The 18,508-nt window shown below is 34.3% G+C and overlaps 1 protein-coding gene across 2 annotated transcripts in view; it reads left to right on the top strand.

The window, feature by feature from the left end:
- Nucleotides 1-13,207, top strand: part of LOC113518977 (cadherin-89D) — a 90,406-nt gene extending 77,199 nt beyond the window's left edge. Inside the window, exons 16-21 of one of the 2 annotated variants that reach the window (XM_031907386.2) lie at nucleotides 1,581-1,750; nucleotides 3,279-3,347; nucleotides 7,362-7,565; nucleotides 9,196-9,489; nucleotides 10,873-10,992; nucleotides 12,215-13,207. In XM_031907386.2, the coding sequence (XP_031763246.2) occupies nucleotides 1,581-1,750; nucleotides 3,279-3,347; nucleotides 7,362-7,565; nucleotides 9,196-9,489; nucleotides 10,873-10,992; nucleotides 12,215-12,722 (1,365 nt within the window). In that variant the 3' untranslated portion in view covers nucleotides 12,723-13,207. The remainder of the gene's footprint in view (nucleotides 1-1,580; nucleotides 1,751-3,278; nucleotides 3,348-7,361; nucleotides 7,566-9,195; nucleotides 9,490-10,872; nucleotides 10,993-12,214) is intronic. The other variant, XM_052898532.1, reaches the window with a different exon arrangement.
- The last annotated feature ends 5,301 nt before the right edge of the window (nucleotides 13,208-18,508 follow it).

The following is an 18,508-nucleotide window of genomic DNA, read 5'->3' as shown; positions in this document are numbered from 1 at the left end:
GGTTTCGGTTTGAAGGGTGGGATATGGCAGTGAATTTACAAGGTACAAGAGAATAACATCTGAGTCCTCAGGAATGGCAACGCATGGGGGGTATCGTGGGCGAAACAGTATGTGTGTGTACTGTTATGTCCATGGTACTGCTCATGTCTATAGGCGACGGTTACCAATTTCCATCAGGTTGGCCGTCAGCTTGTTTGCCATTCTAAGCCGTATAAAAAAAAGAGAATTAAAGGGAACGATATTTCTGTGTACTCAGACCATAACCTTCATTTGCAAATACGACTCTATTAATACTTTACAAAGAAATAAAATTTAACAGCAAATATTAACATCAACTCTGAAATGTCATTTCTATCTTATTCTAATTTTGAAACTAACATCGAATTATAATAATATAATAAAATTTGTAGAGATTTAATGGACGTGTAGGTACCGGCGTAGAATAGGCCATCCCTTCCTTTCCCACGGCTGTCGTAAAAATCGATTAAGGGAGCTTATGGTGGAGAGATGGGCAGTATCGTCCTTCTTAAAATATCTCCAAAAGCCAAACTGCGGTTGTCAATCTGATTACCAAGCGTGGCAACTGCTGACAAACCTCCCCTTATGGGAGAGACTATGTTTTACAGTGGACAGTTAACGACTAATTCAACAATGAACATTTTTATTCGAACAATCTGTATAAATTTATAATAATACTATTGTATCGAAACTAATTTACATTTAATTTACGAATAGTTTTCCTAAACTACTAAATTAGAATTTTAGAGATAAATTTAAGAAAGAGTACTTCTAAATGGACTTCCTTACAATTTGCATATAAAAATAACTTCCTATATTGTTTCAGTGCTCAAATTATTTTTTTTTTTCAATTTAAATATTAAAAGCAACAAACCCGTTTCACAACCCGTATAATTGGGGACGTTCCCGTTTTAAACCCATGTTCTTCTGAACTATTTGAAATAATGCCCACAACCACTTTTTATCATCACACTGTTCACCATCGATTAGAAATTCATCCTCACACGCTTTTTTCGAAAATGGTAACCATCGCCTATAGACATGAGCAGTACCATGGACATAACAGATTATACTGTTACCCCCATGTACCCCACATGCATTGCCATTCCTGAGGACTCAAGTGTTATTCCTCTGTACCTTGTAAATTCACGCCATATCGCACCCTTCAAACCGAAACACAGCCATGCAAACACAACTGCTTTACGGTTGAAACACAAATGGAACACAGGTACCAAAGCAAACGACTTGAACCTAAATGGTCACGTACAGTGCGGTTTCAAAGAAATTTTCGCCCACTAACGCACAGATTGTGGAGAGAAAAGGTTCCAAGGTTTTCCCTAAAGACTACAGTGTGGGGCTCTTCAAAAAGGGTATATTAAAGTTTCCAGGGTTGGCAACATGCACGTGATACCTCTAGAATTGCAGGCGTCCTTAGGCAACAGTGATCGTTTACCATCAGACGAGCTAATACTGGTTTGCCACCTTTGTGGTGTAAAAAGAACGTAGTCATAAGATATTTTAAAATACCAAAAACATTAAAATCTAATACTTTTTATTCGCAGGTCTATGTGCTAGATGAGAATAAACAATTAGTATTGGTTGTGGACGCAAAACCTATGGAGGTGGAGAAGCAAATTGCTAATATTACTCGAACGCTTACCGGAATAACAGGATATGATATTAGAGTGAGACGGCTAGAATCGAACACTAAGGCTTCCATGGATGGATTTGCGTAAGTGGCTATTATGTTAATGCACACATCAATTTATTTGCCATGTACACATTATGGTGCTGGAGAAGGATGGAGAAAATTAGCTGGAGGGATCGAATTAGCAATGAGAAGGTCCTGCTTACGGTTAAGGAAAAAAGACAAATTATTAGAACTATTGAGGACAGAAGGGGAAAAATGTTAGGACACTTGATACGACACGACGAACTTATGAACATTATAATAGAAGGTAAGATAGAAAGGAGAAGGGGGAGAGGGAGATCGAGACATAGTTACATCAGGCAGATAAAGGAAGGAGTTGGTGTCGTGTCAAGAGGTGAAGAGACTCGCTGAAAATCGTAGTGAGTGGCAAGAGCTCCACCGACAAGAGCGCAGCTCTTAAATAGGATAGATAGAAAGTACACATTATAACTTTTTTATGCAAACCTCGTGGAATGTGATAACCGTCGCCTGCAGATATCAAGCAAAACTCTACTACGTCCACGGTTTGTCTTTTCGAGGTTGAATAATAAACAGTAAAAATAAATATTATTTTCGTAACTTAAGTTCATTATTTAAATACTTAATTAAATAAAATGAGTTTATTTGTATTAAATAGTCTTAAAATTATTAACAAAGACCAAGTTTGGCACCTGTTTAATTGCCTTAAGCGATGTAAGCATGCAAATGCAAATATATATATATATATATATGTATATGATATTTATTATCTTTTATTGTAATATAATATATATCTAATATAACACGCACGCACGCACATACATGCACACGTACACGTACATGAATACACACATGCACATGATCACGCACTCGCATACGCACACGCACACGCACACGCACACGCACACGCACATGCACACGCATACGAACACGCACATACACACGCACACGCACTCGTATGCGCACGTACTGTAATTTGTGGAAATAAAATAAACTCATTATTATTATTGTTAATTGTAAATATTAACATTTTATAAAAGTTTTGAAACTTACATATAACGAACTATGTTTATCATTCCGGTACTACGAATGTAATCAAAACTGTCAGAATTTATAACTTGGAAATATTTTAAAATTTTTAAAATTGTAGTGATGAGAGGAAACCGTTCAAATGTCGTTGCATTCTAAATTCAAATCATTCCTCACTCGCTTCACTGCACTTGGTTTTCTCATATATCGTATCCAAATCTATGCACGTAACATGCAGTCATCGGTTACATGTATCCTAAGGACAAGCAATTCCATAGAAGAAATGACAAAATAAAAATTGTAAATCATATGAGATAATCACACACAATCACAGGTGAGGGTGTAAAGGCAGGTTAGTTAGCACACCGTGACGAATTCCACTAGAATTAACCACGACGGTTTCCAGGGAAAACCGCGTGGACGTCGACCTTATAGGGGGTATTGCTAGCAATGGGCCAATTAGACCCCATTACTAAAAATCCCTTTCCCCCCAACGTATACCGTTAACGCAGACAGGGTTACCTTTCAACTAACTTTCAATCATCGACGCTATCTTTTACAGGACCGACATGTACATCTACGCAGTGGATCCGATGTCCAATGCGATCATCGACATGGATGTTTTACAGAAGTAAGTAACTATCATATTTATTACATGTATATATATATTTTTTTATACAACTTAGAATGGCAAACAAGCTGACGGTCCACCTGATGGAAAGTGGTAACCGTCGCCTATAGACATGAACAGTACCATGGACATAACAGAATATACTGTTCCGCCCATGATACTCCCCATGCGTTGCCATTCCTGAGGACTCAGGTGTTATTCCTCTGTATCCAGTAAATTCACGCCATATCCCACCTTTCAAGCCGAAACACAGCTATGCAAACACAACTGATTCACGGTAGAAACACGAATGGGACACAGGTACCCAAGCAATCGACTTTTGTACAAAGTCTCCCTCTGGTAAATATTTACATTATTACACGTATCATATCTTCAATAATAGAATTTTCATCGTGCCTCCGATCAAACTATTTATAATTACTCCTCTCCATCCAAAGGTTGCCTGCAAGAGATCGCTTTTAGGGATAATACCGCCCATTGTTTTCGCATTGTGATTATTTCTTATAATTGTTTGCATCTATAATAAGTTTACTATTGTAATCTTTTCGAGGAAACGATAGAGAGTATCTATTTATCCATCTATCGCTCCTTTATTTTATTTACCATTAATCTTCGTTGTCCAGCATTGTGTTAGTGAGTCAGTGAACTGTTTTGTAAAAAAAAGCAATAGAATGTTCTCGTAAAGGTTCCTTGAACTGAAATAAACTAGTACGTATTCGTACAAGAAATAGGAATTCAAACGAGATTGTCTATGTATTATTTAAATACATATATTTCGTAAGAGACAACTATGAGAATGTAATGGGCGAGGGATGGGCAGCAGCGAGCCTCTTAAAACATAACCAAAAGTCAAACTGCGGTCTAACAGCGGTTGCCAACTTGCCTGCCAAGCGTGGCAACTACTGGTAAAAATCCCCAATAGGGGAGGCCTCTATTTAGTCATAGATAGCATGTAAATGGCTGATATGATACAGATACTTCGAGTTGACATCAATAAATGTTTGTAATAAATTTTGTAACGTTCTTAAAAAAAGTTAACAAAACTAGTAAAGAAATGGTAATTTTAGTTATGAATGCCAATGGAATGATAACATAGCCTGTACTATTGGTTCCTGCTTAGGACATATTAGTGACGATTTTTGGCGGTGACGAATGAAGTCAGATAAATTTGCCCATTGTAAAGAATTCATCAAGAATTAGCCAATGTTATTATACTAAAAAATGAAATTTCATGGAGATTTTTAAACTACTTTAAAATTAAAGTTAAAATTAAAATTAAGTTATGTGTTTAAAGCTAATTAATGTATTCAAGTCACTTGTACAAATTAAATATATAACGTAATTCTATATTATGTCAAAAACAGATTTCTTCTATTCGAACATTAAATTCAGTTTCAGTCTAAAAGAATCTAAACCAAAAAGTAACAAAAAAAAAAAAAAACACCTAATACTTAGCGAGTGTTTTATAATCTGTCTTCATTTTTTTTCTTATTGTTTCATATTGTTTCATAATAAACACTCACAGAAGTTGAATTGAAAATCTCCTAATTAATAAAAATAATATAAAAAATATACAAAGTATAAAAAACTAAGCTAATTAAGTTTACTTGAAGAAAAAATGTTTTAATAAAGATATTAACTGTACTTATTAATGCTCCTTTCCACTTTCCACGTGAATTTACAGGGTACAGAGGAATAACACCTGAGTCCTCAGGAATGGCAACGCATGGGGAGTATCATGGACGAAACAGTATACTCTGTTATGTCCATGATACTGCTCATGTCTATAGGCGACGGTTACCACTTTACATCAGGTGGGCCGTCAGATTGTTTGCCATTCTAAGTTGTATAAAAAAAAATAGTTTGCTGGAAGAGAACTCTTGTAAAGTTAAACTCGCCTTAATACATTTTCTCACCTCTGTCATATTTTTTTATACATTACTAGCTGACTCGGCAAACGTTGTTTTACCATATACATTATTTCGAGAACTATGCATGATAATTTCTCGTACTACAATTATTATATTCGATCGCCATCTTGCAACCCGTTTGCAGAATATAAAAATCGCGATTAAAAAACAGGGGTTGATCATAAAAAGGGTAAAAATTTGAAGTTGTATGTATTTTTTAATGCTTAATCATAATAAAATAAAAATTAAAAAAATTGTCAAAAAAATAAAAAAAATATATTTAGGGGCAAGTCACCCTGATCATTGAGGGGTATGAAAAATAGATGTTGGCCGATTCTCAGATCTATCCAATATGCACACAAAATTTCATAAAAATCGATAAAGCCGTTTTGGAGGAGTTTGGTAACAGACACCGTGACACGAGAATTTTATATATAAGTTTAGTGTATACAATAAAGTATAAGTTATTGTATTATCCACACTCCACACAGTTGTCAATTCATTGATTGTACCTGTGAGATAACAAAGAGCGTAAAGGGTTCAAAAGAAGGTTCAAATCTACAAATTCAATTTGGAAGTAAACTCAAGTTAGTGTACACTGAAAGTTTCATTTGTTTTCAGTTCAGCCCTTCAACTAAAGGATAACTACTACCGAGAATGAATTATGTATTGACATGCTCCAACAGGTCGTTGGTTTTTGTGAACGATTTATCTAACACTAATATTATAAAGAGGAAAGATTTGTATTTTTGTGTGTATGTATGTTTGTAATGAATAAACTCAAAAACTACTTTGCCAATTTCAATAATTCTTTCATCATTAGAAAGCTACATTCACCTTGAGTAACATAGGCTATATTTATTGCCAGAAAAGATTAGGGATCTTACTAAAACTTTAGTAACGTAACTCAAGGTGTAAAAAATGCTATAAAATATCTTTGGTCGCGTGCGCTGCGGAAACTATTGGTGATAGAACAAAAGTACGTTCAACAATATTGAAGAAAATATCAATAACTATAAAAAAACTTTGCGATACTATATGTCCAACTATTATCGTTATGTCACAATAACCACTTTTTTAAATGTTGTAAAAATGTCCACTCGTGCGAAGCCGGGCGGGCCGCTAGTTTTTCATATTTTACAATCCACTGGATTGAATTTTAATCCCAAAAACTGATTAATTTTAGAAATAATCTAATAATTAAATTCTCTGAATTAATAGATATGAAAATATAATTTTTGGAGAAATGTTAATATAAAATTCTCTATATAAATATAATCTAATATATAAAATTCTCGTATAAATATAAAAATTTCTGTCAAACGGTTTAACAGCACCATCAGTTTTTTCTCAAACATGCTTGGAAATGTAAGCATTATTTTGACAATCTTCTTCGAGATAAATCAAAATTGCCGTACAGGTCAGATACATACGGGTAGCGGCCGGCAAAAGTTGTATGAAAATCCATGTCTGTCGTGTTTTGCGTAAAGTACTATACAAGCCTTGGCCACAACTAGGCATTGATGGACTCACGTATGTGTGCCCCGGCTACGCCTCGGCCCACATTTGCATGTTCGTCCGTCAATGCCTCAGTTGCTGTCCGCTGCAGTAATGTACTAATAATATTGTTTTAGATTACATTCAGGATTTTAAAAAATTGATTAGGCTACTTCAAATTATTGTTAAAATTTTTTCAAGAACTATTAACTATGATGTTGCTTTTGTAATACACGTAAAAATTATCACTAACTTTAAGAAATTTCCAACTTCTTTAATTCATTGCAATATTGTTTGATTATGTAGTACCAGGCGGGATGGCAACCACAGTTAGGCTGTTTTAGATGTTTTAAGAGAGACGATGCTGCCCGTCCCTCCACCATAAGCTCCCTTAGTTACCTCTTATGACACCTACGGGAAAGGAATGGCCCATTCTATGCCAGGACCGATACGGCGAGCTTATTATTGTCTATTTACCATTATTTTCCTGCCCTTATCATATGTCTTCCTGTTCCATTCATTTCTATTTGCATCTCTTTCTAGCCATAATATCTTTCACATTTCTATTATTGTAAAAAATGAGTTTTTTTCTCTTATTTTTTAACAGATCTTTATTAAAACGAGAGGCGGAGCTTCGACATGAGTTGGGTGGATTCAAAGTTCTGGAAGTGGGTGGCATGGCTATGGTGCAAGCAAGAAGTGGCAAGTTGCTTAGCACTATGGAAATAAGCATTGTTGCACTTGCTTGCATTGTTTTTGTTGGTGCCTGCACTACCGCTATTTGCATATTGTGTGTGAGGAAAAGCAGAAGGTATGTTACCAATTTCATCATCACCATTGCTCATTCCATTCAAATATTTATATAACAAATTTATCAATGATTTTTGATAACTTCCTATGACAAATCAGATTTTTTTTTATGCAACTTAGAATGGCAAACAAGCTGACGGCCCACCTGATGGAAAGTGGTAACCGTCGCCTGTAAACATGAGCAGTATCATGCACATAACAGAGTATACTGTTTCGCCCATGATACCCCCCCCCCCCCCCCATGCGTTGCAATTCCTGAGGACTCGGGTGTTATTCCTCTGTACCCTGTAAATTCAATGTCATGTCCCACCCTTCAAACCGATTTATAATTTCAAATTATAATTTCACTAGTATTTACCTGCGACTTTGTCTACATGACCGGGATATAAATATAAATAACTTTATTTTGTCTGAAAAGTGTTAAAAAAAGATATTTAAATATTGTCCACACTTTTCACTAAAATCTGGTATACAAAATTCATTTAATTGTGCTATGCTGCGAACACAAAAGACCACCAGAGGGAGACTTTGTACAAAAGTCGATTGTTGGGGTAGAGGTCCCATTCGTGTTTCAACCGTGAAGCAGTTGTGTTTGCATGGCTGTGTTTCGGTTTGAAGGGTGGGATATAATGTGAATTTACTGGGTACAGAGGAATAACACCTGAGTCCTCAGGAATGTCAACGCATGGGGGGTATCATGGCCGAAACAGTATAGTCTGTTATGTCCATGGTACTGCTTATGTCTATAGGCGACGGTTACCACTTTCCATCGGGTGGGCCGTCAGCTTGTTTGCCATTCTAAGTTGTATAAAAAAAAAAACAAAATAAAAAGTCAATATCACATATTTATTTATATTGTCATATAAATGTCAACATATTTACATATTAGTAATACATTATACATAAACAAATAACAGTCAAATATATTTAGGCTTTAAAATGGTTAAAATATTCATTAACGGAGTAAAACAATTTTTCTATCAGCCACCTTTTTAGTTTCCTTTTATGATATATTTACTGACTGAGATAAAAATAGCCTTTTATCCTTTTCTATCCTAAATAGTATGAGTGTTATATAGTTTTTGATTAAGCTGTTAAGTCGCTATAAGATAACAAACAAACGCACTTTCAAATTTATAATATTAGTAAAAAATTTTAATACCTGTCTCGTTTCAGTTAAAATTCTGACTATTGATATCTGATTATAAATACTAAGATTCCAATAAAGGTTTAGTTGCACATGAACAAAAAAGAATCGAAGGTAAAACATTGAGAGATTTAATTTTAAATTCATATATTCTGTTTGTTGTAGGATTTCGTAGGAATAATTTTCTAATATAACTTTAATATTTTTAAAGAGTAGATTTAATATTTTCAGTTTTAGCCACTACAGGTAAGGGAACTTTACCTTATCGCTGTTATCTTTCAGACCTCAACATCAGCACGAAAGAAAGCATGCAACCCACTATTATATTTAAAAAAAAATGATACCCCCATTAATGAATGCTTCTTAGTTGTCTAATCTAGCTAATTAATGTTAATAGCACATATTTCTTTTCAATCACACTTACGTTTCTTACATCTGAATTGTTACCTCTTATTGAATCCTCTTCTATCTTTTGCCCTAACAGACAACGTCAAAAACCATATTCCCAACGTCTTAACGCTTTTTCTACTGAACACCTAACTAAATATGGCGGTCTCTTCCCATCCGGAGCCAACCAATGTCAAGAGTTAAACCAGTCGTACAGTGAAGCTGACTCTTATATAGATGTGATTAACCATAACACGGCAAAGAAGGTATGCCCACATGGTAACACAGTGGAGGATTTCGGGAAGGCACACCAGAAATGTGTTAACAATGAATTTAATCCGAAACACGAAAGAATGTGCATCAAGTTCAATCAACGACCAGCGCAAAAAAGGTCAGTACCATTTTTATCTGCACTTTTGCAGTCTACAACTTTTTATAACCAATAGTATTTCTTTTTTTTTGACATTCATGCTTACTTTTTATTAACATTTCAGGATATCTAGGGTCTAATTGTTTATATCGATTTACAACACTAACCAACTAAATGCAACTAAAACTTATCTAACTTAAAATAATTAATAATAAATAACAAATTAATAATAACTAATTAATTCACAGCGTCGAGTTTTGACTGTAAATATTTATTATGCTTTCGTAATTTCTCGAATTACTGCCTAATATGAGAATAGCTGCGGTACACGCTGTAGTACATTTGTACATAACTAACTAGTCATAATTATATATAATATAAAACATTGTATAAAGGAAAATAATGTATTTATAAGCCTTCTATTTAACATTACAATGTACGTAGATACAATCATTTGTTTTTCCTTTTAACTTAATTAAATTTAAGTTTATTTATTTACTTATTTTATTAACTGAGTGATCTTTACAGTCTTCCAATACGCTCACCCAGGAAAATATAATATTTTTATTTTAAATAACAACATAACAATAATTTTGTAACAATGTTTCTTATTTAATGTTATAAATATGAAAGATTGTAATAATACATAGATGTATGTTTGTTACTCTGTCTAGCAAAAACTATTGAACTGGTTTGAATGAAATTTTGTACAAAAATAAGTTATATCTTTTCTTAGCACATACACAAAAAGCGTTAACGCACACTTTTTATTTTTATCCAAGCAGTAAGTACTTTATATTATTCTCAATTTCGTGTATAATATAGTACGTGTTATATATGTGTAAGTATATTTGTTATTTATATATATTTATTCGTTTATATATGTAATTTTAGTATGTATGTATATCAATAATTAGTAGTACCGCATTAGGGTATTCTGCCACTTCCCTATGGTTGACTGGGAGAGAATGCTCTTAGCATTAAGTCCGCCATGTACACATATTTGTACTAATGAATAAATAAATATTTTACATACTAATTCACGTGGCTAAAGCAGCGGAATACAGCAAGTATTTTTCTTACTTGTATGTAGTTTTAATTGCATGTCTAATAACTGTAACTCTGACTACATGATTTAATTGTTTATAATACCATAAATTAACTACTGAAAGATTTTCTAACATTGACTTTTGAGCAAATATATTGAACAATTTACAATCTGAACTCGATTGCGTTGTCATAAATTTCCATTGAAAAGAATAATATATCAAAGATAATATAAATATTAAGTGACCGCAAGATCATCATTATCGTACTTCCTATTTATCATCATCGGTGATTCTAACACTACATGATACGAACATGATGTTAAACATGTCTAACACACATACGCATCCAACATAGGAAGGGGCAAGACACCTCGATAACGTCAGTGAATTCTAGTGGCCAAGACTCCGGAATTGCTGAAGGCGTGCGGTGTCCTTGCGGCCAGTCCAGCTTGCATACCTCGGAAGAGAGCAGCGGGTAGGTTTTTATATTTAAAAAAGAAAGATTATATAATCTATATAAATAATATATATAATTATATAGTAATATATTTACCAGAGGGAGACTTTGTACAAAAGTCAATTGCTTGGGTACCTCTGTACTATTCGTGTTTCTACTGTGAAGCAGTTGTGTTTGCATGTGTTTCGATTTGAAGGATGGGATAGGGCAGTGAATTTACTGGGTACAGAGGAATAACACCTGAGTCCTCAGGAATGGCAACGCATGGGGAATATCATGGGCGAAACAGTAATGTCCATGGTACTGCTCATATTTATAGGTGACGGTTAGGCCATCAGGTGGGCCGTCAGCTTATTTGTCATTCTAAGTTGCATAAAAATAAATAAATAAATATTAAATATAAATGTAAAATTACAAAAAACTAATTTTATCGAAATAAGTTTATTCAGCTTTTAAAAGAAAATACTCATGCCCAAACAGTGGAATGTTATATAGTTAATAACCTTAAACTCAGTTGTGATTATTTCTTGTAATTATTTATATTTATAATAAGTTTACTATTGTAATCTTTTGGAGGAAACAATAAAGAGTATCTGTATATCTATCAGTCGAATTAATAAAGATATAAGAGATGATTACTGTAAAAAATTGCTTAATAAATACCCTCTTTTTATATCCAGGATGTTGTAATAGGCGACTAAGGGACGCCTTAGCAATGAAAGTATATTATAAAGTATATATCTCTTGTAATAATATTTTTATATGACTAATATGGTAGCAATTGGTTCACTTGTTTGGAAACTGAAATCTGGTATCTATTCACACGGACAATGATGGACATCTCTGAAAACACTATTTCATAATAGCTTTCTAAAATTGAGCCATTTTTGGGAACTATGATTTTAGCCTATCTCGTATATTGGATTTCTCATCTCTCTAAATATATCGATTATATTCGATTAATATTCAGAACTTTATCATATCATACTCATACATATCATATGTCATACATAACCCTGTGGTTTCGGTATAGAATGGATCACATATTCCTTACCAGTGAGCGACGACTAGGCGACTAAAGGAACTTAAAAGTCAATAGAGTAGTGTTCCTCTTGAAACATCACCAAAGACTATGCTGTTGCCACTACTGGCAAAACCCCCCAATGGTGAATATGTCCAGCAATGGGCAGTTAACTACAGATATAATGACGATGAAATTTAATCTTATTTATATTTACAGTTGCAGTTACGAAGACTCCCTAAAGTCTAACCACAATCAGGAACGAAAGAACTTCCACCGTTCTGACCAGGATCACAGGTTCCCCCGACGAGCCTCGTTCGCTCACCACCCTATGGACCCCCGACCCGTCCACTACAGAAGACAATCCTTCTCCGAAAATATGCAGAGACACTTCCCACCGTTGGAAAGGTTTGGATCTGAAGTAAGATTGACAAGACAGATATCAACTCCTAATGTCTCCAATTTAAATCAATCGTATTTCATGAATAACAATAAACAGAATGTGCGAAGGAAAGAGGTATTGAACGAGCCGATGATAGATTACGATCACAGTGAAGCTGAGGATGTGTTCGATACGAGAATAAAAAGAAGACCGAGCGCAAAGAACAATAGGGGAAAGTTTATGGAGCTCGGTGGACAGGCGGCTGTGTTTGTCGCGACGCCTGCTGCAGCTGAAATAATGAGGAGGCAAGGCAGTGAGAGGCTTATGTTCGCGAGGCCTTTATAGCACATTTAGTTCAAATCTGTAATTGGTACTCGACAAACTTCTATTGTGATAGAAAATTGATTTTTTTTTCAACTTGTGCAATCCATTGTATTTATAGCGTGCTATGTATACATGTAAATAGGAAGTAATGTAAGTAGTTTTAAAAGTAAGATATTAATTTTCTTGCCTACCATAGCTTTATTTTCATAATCTTGGTACTTGTGTCCAAAGAGAGTGTTTTCAGTTAAGAGTGCCATTTGGGAGATGTCTTCAGAAAACAAAAGGAAGACTTTATATTGTTACGGTAGTTAATGTAACGACCACCGTATGTAGTGCATATTTATGTAAATTGATAATTTTGTAATTTTGTAAATAATCTTTAGTCGTAGAATTGTAATAAAATTTGTTACTTTACAGTATTTTATTCCTTTATTCATGAATCTGGTATAGATACAAATTAAATTAAATTTAAATAAAAATTAAGAGTCCTCAGGAATGGCAACGCATGGGGGGTATCGTGGGCGAAACAGTATACTCTGTTATGTCCATAGTACTGCTCATGTCTATAGGCGACGGTTACCACTTTCCATCAGGTGGGCCGTCAGATTGTTTGCCATTCTAAGTAGTATAATTAAAAAAAAAATAACTGCTACTCGACTAGAAATTTAATTAAATTGTTTATGATTAAATTTTGATTTTAATAATAAATTTATGGAAACAATTACTATCTTGTCTATTATATTTATGTATATTATATATTATAGTATGTACTTTATAATATGTGATTCCAATTAGATCAAGTATATAACAAAACAAAAATATTCAACAATTTAATCGTCCCTCTTTTTATTTATTTTTTTACACCACAAACGTGGCAAATAAGCATTACAGCCCGTCTGATTATAAACGGTCACTGTAGCCTATGGACGCCTGCAACACTAGGGGTGTCACGTGCGCGTTGCCGACCCTGAAGAAACCTTTATACAAAAAACCCATAATGTTATCTCTAGGAAAACCTCGAGAAAAAATTCTGCATCGTAATAAACGTAACTGTGTGACATTATTTAAGGCTTCCTGTATAAATAATGACTAATTAAGTCTTTTCTAATAAATGCTGAAGTTGTTGAGAATGATAGGAGGCCAGACTTTTATTATACTAAGATTTACTAGAGGGAAACTTTGTACACAAGTCGATTGCTTGGGTACCTCTGTCCCATCCTTGTTTCAACCGTGAAACGTGAAAAGTTGTGTTTGCATGGCTGTGTTTCGGTGTCAAGGGTGGGATATGGCGTTAATTTACAGGGTACAGAGGAGTAACACCTGAGTTCTCAGGAATTATATATCAGAGTATACTGTTTTGACCATGATACTCCCCCATGCGTTGCCATTCCTGAGGACTCAGGTGTTATTCCTCTGTACCCTGTAAATTCACGCCATATATATTATACCTTCAAACCGAAACACAGCCATGCAAACACAGCTGCATCACGGTTGAAACACGAATGGGACAGAGGTGCCCAAGCAATCGACTTTTGTACAAAGTCTCCCTCTTGTAAATACCTGCCAATGGGGTAGGCTATAAAATTCTCAGATAAACAAATAGACACGTACATCTGTAGTAAGGATTGTAGTCACGTTGTCGAGAAAGCAAGTTCTAAAGTTATTTATTTCGTATTTTGTTCATAACTTTATGATAGGTAGATACAGGTGGATAGATAAGTTACTTAAGTTACTTCAGCACGCAAATAGCAACATACACGTAAATATTCACAAAAAATACATAAGTAAATGACATAAACATAAAAATTACATAAATAAATGACATACTTTGTTTTTTTATTTTATTTTTAATTCGTTTTAATCCACAGTAAAACAAAATGACCACAACTCAATTTATTGTATTGCTGTCAAAACTTGCTCTTTTCAAAAGAGCAAAATACTGATTTATGGCACATTAGGATCTATTTCTGTATGTTAATATATTAAGAAAATTACCAGGGAGAGATTTTGTACAAAAGTCGTTTGCTTGGATACCTCTGTCCCATTCGTGTTTCAACCCTAAAGCAGTTGTGTTTGCATGGCCGTGTTTCGGTTTGAAGGTATATATGGCGTGAATTTACAGGGTACAGAGGAATAACACTTGAGTACTCAGGAATGGCAACGCATAGGGGCGAAACAGTATACTCTGTTATGGCCATGGTACTACTCATGTATATAAGCAACGGTTACCATTTTCTATCAGTTGGGCCGTCAGTTTGTTTGCCATTCTAAGTTGTATAAAAAAAAAGTAGATATAATAACACATATGAGAAAGAATGATGAATTAAGGAGGCAAAACCGATTTATAATGATCGAATAGATCGTCTATTATCTGATAGGGGTGGTAAAAATCTTCGGAAATAACATGTATGCAAGAGACGAGTTGTGAAAATTGTGTTAAGTTTTCTCGATCTACCCAAAATGATTACAACATAAAAATAAAAATAAAAAAAATTGTCTGTTTAAAAATTATCACAATATTGTACACTGCTCTACCCGCTGACATTGATGCTCCTTTCCACTTTGGGTTTGCTGGAAGAGAACTCTATTAGAGTTAAGCTCGCCTTTGTACATTTGATTACCTCTGTCATATTCTTATAACTGGTGTGTACAATAAAGAAAAAAAAAAAATATCATGACTATATAAAATGAGTAAGCAAATCAGCATATTGGATGTACATAGTTGTTGGTATTATAATATATAGCTTGTACATTATTTCCCCAATCCCACAATAATTGATCACTTTAGTTCATCCCCAAATAACCTCGTTACATTTCATTTGTTTAGGTTCAATAAAGATAAAAAAAAAAATATTAGAATACATTATCATAATTATGATAAATCAATAAAACTAGAACAATGCAGACAAAAAAAAGAACTTCTTAACAGTAAAGTTTGTAGTGGGAAATGAACTGTTCCGGTCCACTGCCCAACTGTGGAATAACAACCATAGACCAATAATAGAAAACAAAGAGATATAAATATTTGCGAAAAGTTAGTCTATACACAAATAGATTTCAGTGTGGGTGACCATTTATTAGCGTTATTTGTAGCTTTTCTGTCCGCTGATCAGAACCTTTTAATGATATTTGGACAACATTAAGTGCTAAAAACCTTTTTAAAACAAAAAAAAAAAATACAAACTTATTTTATATTTTTAAGTTGTAGACTTTAAACTCACTATCGGGACTTAACGTGACGCAATTGCAGGTAAATAGTACTTACCGCATTTTTATTGCCGACGTTTCGACGTGGATTGCACCACGTGATCACGACAGGACTGAAATGTGCAGTGTGTTATGGCAGCCGGCGCCGTTTCTTTGGCCACTCACATTGCCACTATTATTGTCTAGATTCACCACTAGACACACCAAGGAAATACCCTAAATTTTTTCAAAATTGTTACTTATGGCTTTTTCAATGCTATCCTAATGTATAGGTACGTTCAGTCAGCAGTTTTACCATTCTAAGTAACATTTTTTTTATACAATTTAGAATGGCAAACAAGCTGACGGCTCACCTGATGGAAAGTGGTAACCGTCGCCTATAGACATGAGCAGTACCATGGACATAACAGAGTATACTGTTTCGCCCATGATACCCCCCATGCGTTGCCATTCCTGAGGACTCAGGTACTATTCCTCTGTACCCAGTAAATTCACCCCAATTCCACCATTTAAACCGAAATACAGCCATGCAAACACAACTGCTTCGCGGTTGAAACACGAATGGGACAGAGGTACCCAAGCAATCGACTTTTGTACAAAGTCGCCGTCTGGTAAACATAGAAACACAACTTAAGAATCTTATATATTATCTATTATATTTAAGATATTATTTTATATCTTTACTAGTAGGATAATGTATGTAACTTCTATTGCCTCGTGTCTTTCGATTTTTTAATGAGTCTTGCATCTAAAAAAACTTTTCTGAATGTCTCGTCTGTGCATTGTAAGATGTGCACCCAGATAAAAAACCATTTAGTAGTCGACCTCTCTGCCTATTCGGTAAAAGAACTGAATCCCAAAAAATTCCATTTGTGTATAAATACCAATTTAACTAAACGATACACATCTGTTTAACAATTTAATATAATTAACTCCAATATGATCACAGGATAAGCTCTAGATAATAATAAAGTGATTCATCAACGTCTCCAAGTTAATCCTGCCTGAACAGCGTCCGGGTTGCGGATATAGAACGGTCACCCTGTAGGCTTGCGACGAGCGCGGGGTGAACGCACTGTGTATCTGGCGTCACTCTTGACGTCGGATTTTTTATTGCCACGAAATCTGTATAGGCTTTTTATTAGCTGCAGTTTATATTTGTTATCATTTGCAACTTGTGGCTTATTTGGATTTTGGGATTACACTGGTTTGTTAGAATTATTTTGTTATATAAGTTCTTTTCATTCAAGGCTTTTTCAGAGCCCTACTCGTAGTTACATCCGTACTTTCTCATGTAATCAATCAAATATATCTATTTCGATTGAAATTGCACTCTTTTCAATCGACTTTAAAAAGAGTTTCTTAATTCGATTGTATTTTTTTTAATGTACTTATCCCATAACTCCGTCAGTTCTAAACCGATTTGGATTTTTTTTTAAATTTATATAAATACAACATTTTTTCAGTAGTTTAGTTTTTACATTAACGCAACTGGTTTTGTCAATTGTATATATTCTTTATTGCACTAAAACATACAGTAACAACAATAAGTTAATAACAATGTTAGCATAGCATAGCATGGGACATAATATTCTTTTATATAAACATACAATTTCTGTAATATAGATAAAACAGATTATTGGTATTTGGAATTAAATTTTTTGTGCAACTTAGAACGGCAAACAAGCTGACGGCACATCTGATGTAAAAGGTAAACATCGCCTATAGACAGAAACAGTATCATGAATACAACAGAGTATATCATGTCGCCCATGATACCTCCCGTACGTTGCCATTCATATTATTTCCTCGGTAACACAAAAAATCAGTATTGATTGTAGAAGATAGAAATGATGAGTAACATCTGAGTCCACAGGAATGGCAACGCATGGGAGTAACATGGGCGAAACTGTATACTCTGTTGTCCATAGTACTGCTCATGTCTATAGGCGACGGTTACCACTTTCCATTGAGTGGGTCGTCAGCTTGTTTGCCATTCAAAGTTGTATAAAAAAAATTTGCCAAAGGGAAATTTTGTACAAAAGTCGTTTGCTTGAGTATCTCTGTTTTATTCGTGTTTCTACCGTAAAGTAGTTGTGTTTGCATGGCTATGTTTCGGTTTGAAGACTGAGATATGGCAGTGAATTTACAGGGTACAGAGGAATAACATTGGCACGAATGGTAACGCATGGGGGGTATCATTAGCGAAACAGTATTTTATGTTCATGTCTATATGTTACATAAAACAAAACAAAAAAAAATGCCTTTATGGACTAATTAGTGGCTTGTCCTGGCTTCTGAAGATTAAAAAAAAATACAACCTATTCTTCTCGCTGATAATGATGTAGTTGTATAAAAAATAAGAAAAAAAAATGTTTAAATCTAAGTTTATTTGAATAAAAATATTTCTTTCTGTCTTTCTCATATTTTTTTTTATTTAATTAACCTTAAAAGCAATAGAAGTCGCAGGCAAAGCTAGTTGTATGATATGTAAACTAAAACCACTATGAACAGCTATAAGTGAAACGGCTTTAGCATTAAGGTTATGCACATAAACAGTTTCCTTATAGAGCGGTAAAAATTAATGGAGTAGCGCCCTG

Source organism: Galleria mellonella, unplaced genomic scaffold, assembly GCF_026898425.1.
Source record: "Galleria mellonella isolate WM207_F2 unplaced genomic scaffold, CSIRO_AGI_GalMel_v1 utg44, whole genome shotgun sequence".
Classification (NCBI taxonomy): Eukaryota; Metazoa; Arthropoda; class Insecta; order Lepidoptera; family Pyralidae; genus Galleria; species Galleria mellonella.
The sequence above is the reverse complement of the archived record's forward strand: the minus strand, read 5'-3'. Positions and strand labels throughout refer to the sequence as shown.